Source organism: Rhincodon typus, chromosome 29, assembly GCF_021869965.1.
Source record: "Rhincodon typus isolate 14 chromosome 29, sRhiTyp1.1, whole genome shotgun sequence".
Lineage (NCBI taxonomy): Eukaryota > Metazoa > Chordata > Chondrichthyes > Orectolobiformes > Rhincodontidae > Rhincodon > Rhincodon typus.
In genome coordinates this window covers 10,144,638-10,160,379 of record NC_063360.1, presented here as the reverse complement: position 1 = coordinate 10,160,379, position 15,742 = coordinate 10,144,638, and the positions used below count along the sequence as shown (strand labels likewise).

General features: G+C 39.0%; 1 protein-coding gene across 1 annotated transcript in view; it reads left to right on the top strand.

The window, feature by feature from the left end:
• The window catches only part of sema6bb (sema domain, transmembrane domain (TM), and cytoplasmic domain, (semaphorin) 6Bb), a 241,739-nt gene that overhangs the window by 215,233 nt on the left and 10,764 nt on the right, over positions 1–15,742 (top strand). The window contains exons 12-14 of the mRNA XM_048614179.1: positions 3,426–3,605; positions 6,383–6,523; positions 13,263–13,340. Of these exons, the coding sequence (XP_048470136.1) occupies positions 3,426–3,605; positions 6,383–6,523; positions 13,263–13,340 (399 nt within the window). The remainder of the gene's footprint in view (positions 1–3,425; positions 3,606–6,382; positions 6,524–13,262; positions 13,341–15,742) is intronic.

The window sequence follows — 15,742 nt, the reverse complement described above, 5'->3', positions numbered from 1 at the left end:
TTAAGCAAAATACACTATTTTTACACTATAGTTAAAATACAAACAAAATATTAAGAACAGAAATGGCTTATCTGTAACTCTATTGAAATGCTTAATAAAATAATAAATATATTAACTAATTAACTGTTTCAATATAGTAACATCCTATAAACACACCCTTGGTAAAGGCAAATTCAGTGAAATAGATTGTCTCACATGCAATTCTAGCAACAGGAAGAGAACCCCAGCTATTAGCTGCAACAGAGAAAGGAAAACAGCTTCCACATCCAGTTTCAAGACCCCAGCAACTGCTACTGAAAAAGTAAAACTAAAAATCCTGGTTCTGTGGGAGCTTGACCCCACCCATTCAGGCTACTTTTATTGTTCCAGCCTTTAAAACAAAAGGCCTCACAAGCTGTTTACTTTATTGGATTCAAATAGACAGTTCAGTATCTCTGTCTTAAAACCTCTCTTTAAAAAAAAGGACCAAAATACACCTCTTAAATCCATAATCTCATCATAGATACTATTTGTAGGTAACAGGATACTGTCACCATTCCTAGGAGCAGAGAGGCTGACGTTTCGGGCCTAGACCCTTCATCAGAAAAGGGTCTAGGCCCGAAACATCAGCCTCTCTGCTCCTATGATGCTGCTTGGCCTGCTGTGTTCATCCAGCCCTGCACCTTGTTGTCTCGGATTCTCCAGCATCTGCAGTTCCTACTATCTCTGTCACCATTCCTCTTTTCTTAACCCAGCATAGGGACCTATGTGATCAGAGTGGTTGTGGAAAATCCACGGACGAGTTTTAACAAGAAGAAGCTCTTGTCTTTATGAGGTGCTATCTTAACAAGGATTGAATGACAGCAATTAGGTACTTGTTAAACTCGCTAGTTCATGATAGTTAGTAAGATTATTGTGAGAAATAGATGATACATTTGCTCCTCTCAAAATCCAGAGTTAGCCTCCCAACTTCTCCACCCAAGACTGTGTAATATCATCATATTAAAATTAATGCAGCCTCCAACATTATAATTTCAGGAGCATTAATTTATAGATCAATCTCCACTCCTGCCTCAGCCTGTCTGCTGTGGAAGTTATGCACATCTTCTGGAGATACTTTTGTTTTCCATCTTTCATTTTCATAAGTTCCAATTTATCTACTTTCTATTGACCATGCCCTGTCTCCTGTCCTGTTCATCTACCAATTTAATCCTTGCTGACCAACACTGGCTCCCATGTAGTTCTTGTTTCAAACTATCATCCTTATCTATAGCTCCATCTATACACTTATAGCCTTATATCCTCATCTTCATAAGCCATCACCTTGAGAAAACTTTAGGTCACACCTTCTACAATCTTCCTCACATCTATCTCTGAAGCACATTGGGATTATGTTTCAGGTCCAAGATGCTACATAAATGCAAGTTGATATTGGTTTGCATAAATTCTGAGTTTTCAGGGCATGGGTGATAGGAAGGGGCAGGGTTTAACCTCAGAAAACAGTACAAGTTGTGACAAGGTTATTCATTACTGGGAACCATTGAGAGAAACCTGAGTCAATTATCTAAACAGAACTTCATTCCACAGCAATATCTATCAATTGGCATCTCCAAAAAGGCCCAGAATATGACCTATTTGGTAAGCACAGTATCATTTGCTTTGAAAGGTGCAACATTCAGCAAATTATGAGGAAATTGTGCAGTACTTTTTGTTTTCTTTTGATTCACCCTTGTAGATGGTGTCATAAGATGGTAATACTGACCCCTAGTGTCTTTATAGGTAAAAGCACCTTCAACACAAATGCCACAGCTTCAATTAAATATCTAATATCTTTCCTTTGGATCACAATTCAAGAAAAGTAGCAAACTTCTTTTTTTTGAAAATCTTATTTTAAAGAAATCCATGCCTACTTTTCCAAAACCCAAGTACCCAAATAGCAGTCAAATTGGCACTGTGTCCAACTTCAGATTTGACCCATTTTCCACAAGAAGTTTGAATAATTTAACTGCTCTGGCAATTTTGGAAGAAAACTGCTCCAATTCTCTTTGTTGTTTAAAGCTCTATATCCACAATTCTGCACATTTTCCACCTGCCTAAATCCTCCTCATGTTGAAATCAAGATTCATTCCTGTTTCTCCTATTCTGACCCATTTTCGGAGAAACTCAGAAAACTTCTTACTTTCCACTTTACATATTGCAGTTGCAAGCTTGAAATATCTCAGTTTGGGTCTTAATTCTTCATCTTAAAATAACATTGAATAGAACACTTCCCTAGCTCAGCTACTGCAAGACACATCGCTGCAGGAGGCACTGCAATACACAGTGGTTTGGAACATTACACTGACCTGAAAGTTTAGCGGCAATCTGAAGTTAACCTGCCAGAAATGATCCTCGCACATTCTCAAATTGGACTTTTCCATTATAAAAAGAAAAATCTCAACACTCCACATGACCCTGGAACATTCTGTAAGTGTGCAGTACCTAGTGGAGTACTCACCACTCATATCAGCAGTATCTTTCTCAACTGGAATCTGAATCAAGTAGTCTGGTTAAAATAAAACAGAGGAAATTTGCAAACAATTTTTCTCAACTTAAATAAAGAAGAAATAGTGTTGGGAGTTCCATGGATTCAAGCCTGCATCGTGATGGATTCTGTATAACATGGGTCTATGGGCATTGGGTGTCTGTGATGCACTCTGTGACTGCTCTACCTATTCCCACTGCAAGTCTGCTGTGTTCACTTGCAGGAAGTCTGTGAACTCTTTCTCTAAGTTATACACAGAATACTGATTACAGCCCTTTGGCAGTGTCTCCATTCTTATCCTCTTCAAGTCGCGGTGGCGTGTGACTGTTCATGTCAGAATTGCATCATTGTATTCATCGTTATTATTAACATAGTTATTTCCCATTATTGCTAACTAGAATGTTCTAACAGAATATACTTAGATTTTTCCTAGTAAATTGTTCGAAGTATTTATGTATTAGACTGCATTGGATGCATTGTGTTGAGTCTGCTTAATAATTTATCTTTCAAAACACAACATACACACACACATAGACATAGACACATGCATGTACATACACACATACGTGCATGTACATACACATACACACAACACAGACACAAATGTGTACATACACACATGCATGTACTTATGCACAGATACAATACACACATACACATACACATATATGCAAACACACATTTTCTCTCAAACATATCTAAGTTTCAAAATAAAAGCCTTGACCCCACAGATTTGATTAATAAATGCTGCAATTTTCAACACAAATATTGACTCAAGATGTTAGATATCTGATGAGGGGCCAATATTTAATGCTGTACATTAATGAGCAACACCTGTGTGTTTTACAGGTAGGACTAAAGTAGACATTTCTGGAAACTTTTCAATTTTTATCTCAACTATGGTCTTTTTTTTAATACCTAGGGATCGATTGAACAAGATTGTGGTGGATACAGAGGCTGGTCCCTTTAAGAATTACACAGTGGTGTTCCTCGGCTCTGAAACTGGAATTATTCTCAAATTCCTCATTAGACCAACTCCAAATGCAAACTTCATAAATCGGAGCCTATTTCTGGAACATTTTGATGCTTACAGCCCAGAGAAGTAAGTGATACTTTATTCAATTCCTGCTTTCAAGAAGATGCTTGTGATTAATTACAAAAAGACACACAAATATCAGAGAGACTAAGAGATCTGTAATCCAATTTAGTAGGTTCAGACAGCATTTTAGCTTCTAATCTCTGTGTCTCCATTGTAACCTTTCTTTTCTGTCCCTGTCTCTGTGTATTTAATATGTGTAATGTATTAATACCATTATAATCATTACTCTAATGAAATTACCTCCTTCATTCCACTCAAATACAAATACTTCATTGTATACTGCTTTCACCCCTCCCTACCCCATCCCCATGTCTTCACTGCATTGATATCAAAATCATTGCACATCTCAGACTCCAACTCACTGCTTCCCAAGATCTCACACGTGTGCCACTTCTTACCTTCCCATTACATCCCTTCTTCCTACAATTTACAGGCATCATTTGGTTAATAGAATTCTCTTGTGTTTTGCCTCAAACTATTCTTGCTGACTTACTGTCCTAAACTATGTGCTTTGGCTTTTCTCTTCATGTCCTCACTTACCTCCACTGCAAATCTTTTCCTAACGTTTTCACACCCTGATCTACCATGTTCTGTGCTCCATAAACATAAAGTTATCCAAAACTCCAACACTTGTATCATAACATGCAGCAAATCCCTAGCCCTAGAATCCATGTGCACAGACTTCTTTTGATTCCTGATGAAGCAATGCCTTGATTTTAACATTTTCATCCTTATTTTCCAGTCCCTCCATGGCCCCATTCCTTAACATCTTTATCACCTCCCCTAAACCACAAGTCTTCAAGATATTGTTTAATTCTGGCTTGCTGTGCATCCCCAAATATAGTTGTGCATTAATTGGTACCTTCAGCTGCATAGAGCCCAAAATCTAGAATTCCGTTCTTATACTTCTCTGCCTCTCCATCTCACTTTCCTCCTTAAAGATACTTTTTTGCCAAGCGTTAGATCATCTGACCTAATGTCCCCTTATGTAGCTGTGTGTCACTATTTGTTTTATAATCCTCCTGTGCGTGGATGTTTTGTTATATATTAAATACATATTAATATAAGTATTTCTTTTTTCAAACAATTTACTGAAGCACATGGTAATAGGAAATCAAATTATTTATTTATTTGGACTCCCCAAAAATATGAAAGCAGTGCTCTCTAGAAACTAAAATGCATGGGACTAAATGCGAAATCAGCAACGCAATAGAGAAATAGTTAGTAGGTGAAACAGCAAAAATTGCACCTCCTTGTTGGCAAGAACTGAGTGGCAAAATGCCTCTGGGAGCAATCCCAAATCCTAAGTAATCTTCATGAATGGCCTGATTGAGATATATTTATTAATAGGACAGCTAAATTTACAGATGATACAACATTATGTTGAAAGGCTAACCAGCAGCAATTAGCACATTAAGAACCCAGGACAATTACGAGCTTCCGCATTTTGATCTTAAAAATGTACTGCATGAGTTTGCAAAAGATGAAGCTTTGCGAACGCATGGGAAATTACCTCAGGCTCTGCTCTGAATAGTTGAATAAGTATTACACATACCAGTGCAATAATACAAACCAGGGAAGTTTGTCATTTTCAATGCACAGTATGTGTTTTGTTCACTGCTCGCAGGCAGGCTAAGGTTGCAACAAATAACCAAAGTATCCCTGGTGTGGGATTGCACTTCTGATGGCTTTTCTTTGACTCCTGCAGCACGTTTTGAGCAAGAGTACGTCTGGGTTTGACAGTGAGCTTTGCACATAACTAGCCTGCCCGCCCCCAATGTCTAGGCTTACAGAGAAAATGCTTTCACTTCAGCAAATTACTAGACAACTTCCAACATTCTAGAAGCCTACCCAACAAAAGTCATCAGGGGGTATAGCTAGACAGGAAATGAGACACAAATTAAGTGAAATGACATTTGCCGAACATGCATTATCACAAAGTTTACCTCAAGTACCTTCAGAAATGGAAACAAAACGAGAAGACAAGATAAACTCTAGAACCAATACGTAGCAATTTAGAGAGGTGAATGAAGGCTTTGAAATTAAATTCAGATCATTTAAGGAACTAAACACAACATTCACTTTCCCACGCACCTAACCCCTACATGTGGTATTTTGTCTGTTTTTGGTCTCTGAATGTATGAAAGTCAACCTAGAAAAAGCGCAAAAAGAGCACTAAAAATTCTGGGCTGCCTTCCAAGAACTCTGAAGAAAGATAGGAAGATTTTAAATCTTTCTTCTCCTCACAACACAGTGGATTAGAAAGCACCACTGACACAGGTATTTAAAATTGACGTTGATAGGTATTGATCTAATACAAATTGCTCTTCTTCAGACTGGATGAGCAGCAAGCTTTGAAAGAAAGGTCTAAACAAGGAAATTAAGGTCAATGTATTTCAGAAGATAGTCAATATGCAGATACACTTTTAAAATGCTACCCAGCAAAAAAATCATCATCTTCAAGAGGAAAGGGCAAAGAAGTGCTAACTGATTATGCCACATTATAACCATTGATAGATTCTTTACCATATTATCAACAGTTTCCATTCATCCAGTTGCTTTGTTTTTTGGACAATGCTGTGTACAGAATAGCTGGTGGCACCTTCTTTGCAGTTACCCTTATTTCAAAATTAATTCATCGTGTATGACCCACTTTGAGGTGCCCTGACAAAAGTAATACCGCATTATATAAATGTAAGTTTTCTTCTTTTTAATCATGCCATCACAAAAAGCTGTTTCAGAATTACTTGAGATAATTGATAACCTTATCTTTATTCCAGATGTGACAGCGATGGACGACAGAACCGGAGAATTGTGGGAATGGAACTCGACAAGATCAGTGGGACACTATTGGTTGCATTTCCGTCTTGTGTCATGCGTGTGGCATTTGCGCATTGCCAGCAGCATGCTGTTTGCATGAAGTAAGTCCCAACATATCAATCTCTGCAAGATTTGAAAGTTTTGAAGCATAGGAGTAGCAATTTCAGATGGTTTGGAAATGTATTTCTCCAGTTCTGTTTCCATTTTCTCTTCTCCTGACTTACCCAAGCAATCTTACAGCTGATCCAGGAGGTCATGTTTTCTTGGTCCATTGATGACTTAAGCATGTAGTCAATGCTGATGCTGCTTTGCAGTGTTGAGATAGTCCTGCACTGTGCGGGATGCTGGCTTTCAGATCCGATATTAAACTACAGGCCAAGCTACCTGTTTTGGAGATAGCATTATTCTTGAAGAAAACAAGAAAGACTCATTTAATTAATGTCCTAGTCAACAGTTGCCTCTCAACCCAACATTGCCAAAATAATAGATCAATTTACTCAGTTCTGAGGAAGGGTCACTGGGCCTGAAACGTTAACTCTGATTCTTTTCTTCACTGATGCTGCCAGACCTGCTGAGCTTTTCCAGCAACTTCTGTTTTTGATGCATTTATTCATCTCATTTGCAGTGTGTGGTGCACTGATGAGAGCAATTAGTTACTGTGTTTGTCTAAGTAGTTATAGTGACTACAGTTCCAAAAAGCAATGAAAGAAAGAAAATTAACAGAAATGAAGTGACCGTACTGCACTTTGCAATAGCCAACCTGTGAAAAGGCATTATATCAATGAATGGTTTCTGTCTGCTTCACCAAACACAGCCAATATCTAGACAACCTCTCTCAAGGAGCTGTATATTGTGAGCATTAGGATTGAGTCCTGGTAATCTATTTCACAATGGCAAGTCTAATCGTGAACTTGTCAAGCATACGCATGCGCATGCACGCATGCGCACACTGACACACACACACACACTCTCTCTCACACACACACACACACACACACACACACACACACACACACACACACACACACACACACACACACACACAGTCCCAACAGATGTTAATACAGCCTGGAGGATTTGTCCCAAAACTCTGTAAGAAATGTTGTGTGTGATAAATGAGTCAACAGCAAGACCGTCAAATTGTGGTAGAGTGGAAAGATTTATTTCACATACAATATAACTTGGTAAACTTAGCTGTTAAGAGCACAGCTTAACAGGTAATATTTCCCTGTTTTAGCTACAGACAATGAAGCATGAAAATTTCAGACCAGAATTGTTTTGTAGTCTTCTCAAATTCTGACTTCTTAAAATCATTTTGCTTCCTCAGAGTTCTTGTACTCAGGTCTTAGGTCGAGATGGTCCCTCTTATTGGATCTCTTTTCTCTCCATTACAAAGAACATGGATTCAACCTTCCTCCTGATACCATAAACAGTTAATTCGTTACCTCCTTTGCAAACATTTGAGCCAATTGACCAATTACCAGGACATGTAATTGATTTTCAATTCATTTTTAGTACCTGGCACTAGCATCCAATGCTAAAGATAAAGCTCTTACACATCAGACATCGTATCAATTTATATGCTTCAGACTAATACAGTTCCATGAAGTTACAAACAAGATTGCAAGGTTACAAAGTTTCACTTAGAAACTGCTTTATTGTGTTTAAACTTATACAGAAATGTGTTCAAGCAACAGAATTTAAACGCATGGTTTAATTCTTTTATAAGCAGTTTAGCTTTCTCACAAGCCAACCCACCTTAATATTGGAAAACACTATTGATCCCTCACTAATTACTGTTTTCCACTGATTAATGGAGCTATCTCTAAGCCATTAGTCTGTTTATTTAATTTGTGGCCAAAGATCTCGGGTAACAGAGCATAATAATGCCATCAATTAAAACCAAAGCCTGAATCGAAATCATTGACATTGGTAACATCCTGGGCCATGGGTGCTGTCCAGCATTATAGGCAGTTTTCACTGTGATGTTTATCTTAATCCCTTCATCTTATTGCCTCTTTGTTTCTCTGTTTAATTTTGGTTGGATGGCACTATGAAGTTGCTGTTCTTTTTATTATGGGGTCTCAGACTTCATGAGGGAAGGGTATCAGATGTCTGAATTGTGCAACTACTTGGCTCATCTCCTTACATTGAAACATTTACTGTTAGCTCAGTGATGTGGTGAACTTGTACAGGAAACGAGGCCTCGCTCCTTACTAACTAATGAGGGCTCAACCAAGTATGTGCTACTCCTAATCAGCGCCTTGTTGGAAAAATTCACATGAAGACAGAATCAACTCAACTCTGACTTCTCCCTCACTCAGGAAGCCTGCTACCATTCCCGAATTTCACAGGTAGAGAAGGGGCTCATGGATAACGGGCCAGTTGTTTTGGAGCCAAATACCAGTAAAAGAAAAATTGGTGCTTTCTGAGCAGGAGACGGAAATGAAAAGCAGGAAGGTCAGGTGGAAATTTTGGGTGGAATTTTACAACATCCCTGCCCACCATATGAGGTTTGATGGTGGGAGTGAGCATTTAACCAGGCAGGTGAGGACTTTGTCACCTTTGCACAATGAAGAAGTCCATGATGGGAAGGCCTGTGGCTGGTCTTACCACCCTGCTGTCAATTGAGCATCTTAAGCGGGCACTGAATACCAATGGCAGGCAGAACTAGCGTTGCAGGGAGTGTGACAAGGAAACCCTATTGTGTTTGAATACAGCTCACAGGGGTTGGTACTCTCAATTAAACGAGTGAGGCCCCAATGAGAGCCATCCACATCCCCTTGCAATGATTCCCCTCCTCTGCAGCCCCCACCCTGTAAGCCCCCTCCCCTTTCTTGCCATAACTCACCTGTTACATGCGTTCCTCCCCAATCCAATGCCTCAGGTGGATGCAGTACTGTCTGTGACCACCAACTCCCCGATGGTGCTGTTGCTATGTACAAAAGATCTGCTGGCCTCTGATTAGCTGGTGGGTCTCCTGCCCCCACCCGGGGCTCTTAATCCTGGGGTAAGGCCTATTATTGTCCTGAAGTTCCGAATGGCACAAAATGCAGGGGCCTTCTTGAAAATAAGTGCTGAGAGGTTCTAGTTTGTGGCCGGGGTCACAGTCTGAGGAGAGGAGGTAGTTTTGAAAGGGACATGAGGGGCAACGTTTTGACACAGAGAGTGGTTCGTGTGTGGAATGAACTGCGAGAGCAAGTGGTGGATGCAGCTACAGTTACAACATTTAAAAGACATTTGGATAAGTACATGAATAGAAAGGTTTGAAGGAATTGGGCCAAATGCAGGCAAGTGGGTCGGCATGGACTAGTTGGACCAAAGGGTCTGTTTCCATGCTATGTGACGCTGAGTGATGTGGTGAGACCATTTAGGACTGAGGTCATGAAAAATGCCTTCACTCAAAGCGGGGTGAGCCTGTGGAATTCTCTGCCACAAAAAGCAGTTGAGGACAAAACATTGAATGTTTTCAAGAAGAAAATAGACATAGTTCTTAGAGCTAAAGGGATCAAAGGATGTGGGGATAAAGCAGAAACAGGGGACTAAGTTGAACGATCAGCCGTGTTCATATTGAATGATGGACCAGGTTCAAAGGGCTAAATGACTTACTCCTGCTCCTATTTTCTCTGTTTCTATGTCATCAAGATTCAGCTGCTAATAGCTCAGTATTTAAAGAAACTTGAATTCAATCCTTTCAAATTGGCCTTCATTTTGGAAAACACACAAACAATGGAATGTTGAGTATCCAGTAAACTGAGCAGCAATGTCACTTTATTTGTCCATTGCAGAATGAATTCTGTAGTTGCAAAGGTAATTCTCATCCACATGAATGAGGCTGGATTGGAAAGCCCCCTCTTCAGTATTTGGCATTTTGAATGAACTGCCATGGTTTGCAAGACCTTTAAAAAAAATTACCCTGCCAACTTTCACAGTGCGATTCAATACAAATCCAGAATGTATGTCATTAGCAGCAAGCATACAGTTCAAACCATAGAGAAAAGCCCTGTGCTGAACAGTAGGTCCACATTAGAATTCACTGCTTCGTTACTCTGCCGATTGAAGCTTTTTTTCATGCCTTTTTTTCGCTTTGTAATGATGTGAAACTCAGACTAGAGGGAGAAGGAATGGGAAGACAAAATTGGTTCAAATCGAAATTGGCTCGAAGCTGAATGTGTCTGGTGGAGGTTTTGGAGGGCAGTGGGAAAGCAAAATGAGTTTGTACTGCTTCCAACTGAAAGGAAAGGTTAACGTTGAGAGAAGATTACATGAGATCTGATCAACATTTAATTAAACGTGCAAAATGGAAGCTTTAACAAAATTAGTTTGCTGCCAGATTTTGCTAAAATAATGCTCAGTTTTAAGGAAATTAAAAGTTCAGCAATTAAATTTGATCCAATGTGAAATATCCAGCCCACTTTATGTCAAAATTTTGGAGTTTCTCTGTATTAGAACGATCAAGAAATATTATCACTTCACCTTCAGATCAGGTCTGAATCATGTTCTGCCTGCACTGGGATTAGGGGGTTCTTCGTAAAGTAAATCCTAACAGTTTTAGGACAGCTTTAGTAGATCAGGCCAACCTAGTCAACATTTTTAATTAGGGAAAAAAAACATGTACTGATAATCATTGTCTTCTGCTGAAAATGTGCATGTTGACTCAGGGCTGAATCTACCTCCACAGTTAATGCAAACTATCAGCCTCCAGAGGTTAAACTCCACTACAAAAAGTGGTCATGTGAACGTGATGCCAAGAGGACTGAAAGTGCTCATCACCTCATAGTTCATCTGGAGTTGATGCCGTTACAAGAGTCCAGAAAAAAAAATTGTGGCAGGTTGAAGTCCATTAATAACGATGGGTCATTGGCTTAATGGTAGCCCTAACTCAGTTGGTAGCTTTGTTACCTCTGAATCAGAAAGTTATGGCTTCAAGTTTCACCCCAAGTGACTTTGGATCCAAAATCTACAATTGAGCGAGTGCTACACTATCAAATGTCTTCTCTTTTGTTTGATGTGTTAAGCTCAGATGAACCAAAAAGATCTCAGGGTGTTATATTGAAGAAGAACAGGGGAGATCTCCCTAATGTCCTCACTAATATTTATCCATCAATCAACGTCACTAAACCAAATGATCTGGTTATTATCACGACTATCTGTGGGACTTTGCTTGTGTGAAAATTGAATGCTGCATTTCTAACATTAAGACAGAGGCTACACTTCAAAAATGTGGAAGCTGAAACCACTTTGGGTCATGCTGAGGTTGGGAAAAGTATCATAAAAATTCCAAGTACCTAAATGGAATTCTGGTAATGGAATCCATAATTAAGGATGAGCCATGTGGGACACATTACTAAATTGGTTGCCAGGGAGCTGTTTTATGTTGGCACAGGATGGTATATATTCTATCAGCTGTAGCATAAAACAGTAACAGCATCAGGAAATATTGCTGCATCTTGAGCCTTGAATTGATGTGCTGACTCCATCAGCTTCTGTATTGGCTCAGCAGACACAGCTTGCTTGAGTACAGGCTGAACAATTAGCTATGAAGGATTTTACAGCATCAGTATCTGGATGGGAAAATGAGTTAGCCATGAATTTTCTCAGGTCTAAAACTTCTCAATCACTTAATGAACCGGTAGGCAAACATGCCTGTTATCCATTTTCTCAACTGGAATTGCACAGTGTGGAGTCAGGAGGGGAACTATAATTTTCAGAACCAAAAGTAAAGATTGGTTCAAAGGAGTGAGCAGATCAATATCTTATAAGTGTCTAGGAACACGTGTCGAATGTATAATCATTGGCATATAGTCATTGATGTGTAAGCATTGGCATGAGAGAACATCAAAACACACAGAACAAGGAACAATTACATGGCCTATCAAACCCACTGCTTCCACAGTTCATACATCTACTCTCCACCCTACCCATTTAATCTCTTTCCACTGACCCTGAACAATCTATCCATGATTCAATCCACGTATTTAAAATGTTTTGATCTTTAATCCGTCTTGTTCATGAATTCCATCCTACCCATTAAATCCCCTGACATAGTTTTGCAAAAGCACTTTATGATCTCTATGGCAACATTCACAATGTCCTCACAGCGCCATTACCTAATTGAAGTCAACTGTGTTTCAAGCAATGTACACACAAGCTTGAAAAGGAATAAAACATTGCATCCCAGTATTACTTGGTGATTTTTTGGACATAGCTGTCAAATATCTGCAGTCCTACCCCAGTGCAGTTTTCAAAAGTTTGCAAAGAAGTTCATTGTGTCAGGTGTTTTCTTTGAAGGTTACCTTGGCTCCCCAGTGCCTGTGCACTATAGTACGGGTGGGCTGAATTGTACAAGTCACAAATTCTTAAATTCACTCCTTGGTATGTGATGAATTATCTCATCTCAACTACTACATTTACAATTAACTTCAGCAACCCCAGGGTTAGGGAGCAAAAATCAGCTGATCATTCCAATATTTAGGACTGCTCGCTAAAAATTCATGTTTAGAAACAGGTTTAGGTCAGCTTTAACTCCTACAATCAGATAGCTTACCAAACTTACACATAAAGACGGGCTGCCTGACTGAATATTCTGTAGAACCATATCTGAGCAGAAGGCAATGCCTTCAGGACAGTAGATAAAACAAACTTTATTGCATTTTGTGTAACTTTATTCAACCAAAGAAAAGAGAAGGAACATTACTGCAACAATCCTCGCAATGTACTCCATTAGCTGCAAAGTGCTTTGGAATGTCTGGAGCTTGTTCCAGGTGCTGTATACATGCAAGGTTTCTTTTCCATATCAGTATAGAGAATTAACGTTCTGATCCAATGTTGTTTCTAAAGGAGCTGCATTGGGACTCGTGACCCGTACTGCGGCTGGGTTGGAGATGGAACGTGTGCATATTTGGAACCAGGAACCAGGTAGAATCAAGTGAACACTTGTTGTCTGAACTGTGTTTCAGAATGGGAGAGATTCATTGTCGGATGGTACACATCCCAATTCAATCAGTCTGGCCTGTTACGATAATAGTTCAAGATCACTTTGCTCCACAATGTATTGTTGCTTCATAATATTGCTGGAGACAAAATATTTTTAAATGAGTTCAGTACACACAGCCTATCTATACTCTTTATTTAACGTTAGAGTTCCCACCCTTCCAATCAACTTTTGGAGTGGCTCATCTGGAAGCTTCTAAAGTAAAAACTGAGAATCAGAAGTCTAATTTTCAAATTAAAAGACAGTCACTTCTCAACTTGCTTTACATTGCAATTACATGTTAGAGTTGCAAATATTTGCAAATTGTTTTATTAGCAAATGCTAGATTTAAGCTGCAATACCTCCTCACCCACAACATCCCCAGTTCCATTTTAATTCTAGTTATTTAAATATTTAAGTTTACTTCTAATTGGAACTGCTGCTGATCCCCTGAAAATTAACTTCTTACTAGCGGCATTTATGGTATTAGGGCTTCAGGACCTTCGAGCTACCTTACGATGATATCTTGGAACTGCACATCACTGAGCATAAATGCCACAGAGTAGGCGGAGTTAGACACATTAGACTTTACAACAGACCAAACTAATATACAAGCATGAACATACAGACAGATTAGTCTTTACCTAGTTCACTATAATCAGGGTTCGAATTACCATGCACAACTGTATTTAGTATCAATTTATAATCAATAATGTTACTTTGAAATCTAAGCCTGAGATAATTATTGACTTGCCTTCTCCTGAATCGGTCTATCTTGAGCCGAAGAACCCAAACTTATAATGCGGTATCAAACCATACAATAAAAGAGTATTACTTCCCAGGCAAATAGAGTTTATAAATTACATCCTCAACTGTAAGGAAGACACACAGATGGTAACTGACTGCACTGAAACAAGGATCCCTTCCATTCGCAAAAGAAAGGTTTAGACAATTGACTCTGTGAAACAATGGTTCTGTTATGCTTTACTCTCCTCCAAAAAGGACTGTATTTACTGCTAAGTCAATCCCAAATCACATAAATTTGCCCTGTGGGCACATAATGGAAGGTAGATTCATATTTGTTGATCAGTTCTAGCCTGACATGGTGATGGGCTGACATTCATCTTTAAATTACTCACTAAGCATCTTATTCTTGCTGATATGCATAGTTTATTTTCAATCTGCCAGAGGTTTTCCAACAATGTCAATGTCACTCTGCAAGTGGAATATAGTGCACAAAGAGCATCGTTCATTATGCAATGGGATACTGTCATACAAATGCTTAGTATGTCCATGTGAGAATCATTTCTCTACTATTATGGCAAAGACTGATTAAAATACATGGAGAGAGAAACAGAGCTAAAGTTTCAGGATGATGATCTTCCAGCAAAACTGGTTAAAAAGTTAAGAGCATCATCGGTTTTAGCTGAGCAAAATGGGATTGGGATAAAGAACAACAGGGAAGGCATGTAATAGCGTGACAAGAAGGTAAGAGGCAGGAGAGATTAAGTGACAAAAATGTTCACAATGAAAGGCTAAAAGCAGTGTTAATGGGGCATGTAAAGTAAACAAAGGATATATCTGCAGCAGTTGTAAATGGCAGAATCATGAATAGCACGCCAAAAGCAAAAAAAGGGAGAAAAGCAAATAAAAAGCAAACAGAAACAAGATGCAAACAGAGATTACAATCTCAAATTGTTTAAACAATGATCAGTCATTTAAATGCTTTAAGGCTTTAAAATTCCTAACTGAAATATGAGATGCTGTTCCTGCATTGAGCTACAGTTCAGTAGTATAGGAGGCCAAGGCACAGAAATAAATTAACAGTTGACTGGAAACTTTGAATCATGTTCAGACTTCACATCTTATGCTGTTTTATCATCTATGGAGTGAAGTCCCTTTAAGAGCTCAACATTCAAATGAGCCAAAGTCGACATAAAGTGAAAAGACAAAAAAAAAACAGCAGGAGGATAGATATTGGATCTCCTATCACGAACTAAATTGCTGGAGATCTCCTATCTGAGTTCAAACTTTTTACGCAAAGGGTTCAGCTCTGCTTCATAAACCAAGCATTTGCAGAACTAGATTGACAAGCTGTGAAAATACTCATTGCACCAAATAATAAGGGGTTGTACAGAAACAATACCTCAAACTCATTTGAGCAGGACCAGAAAGATACCACAAAGATGAGGATGATGCTAGAAGGTCAGCTGTAAGTAGGAGTCACCTTTAAAATTGCTTTGAGTTGATCTCCTGCAGGCAAAAAAGCCACAAAACTGTCAGAGCAGGTACTGAGATAACAAGGTGTAGAGCTGAATGAACACAGCAGGCCAAGCAGCATCATAGG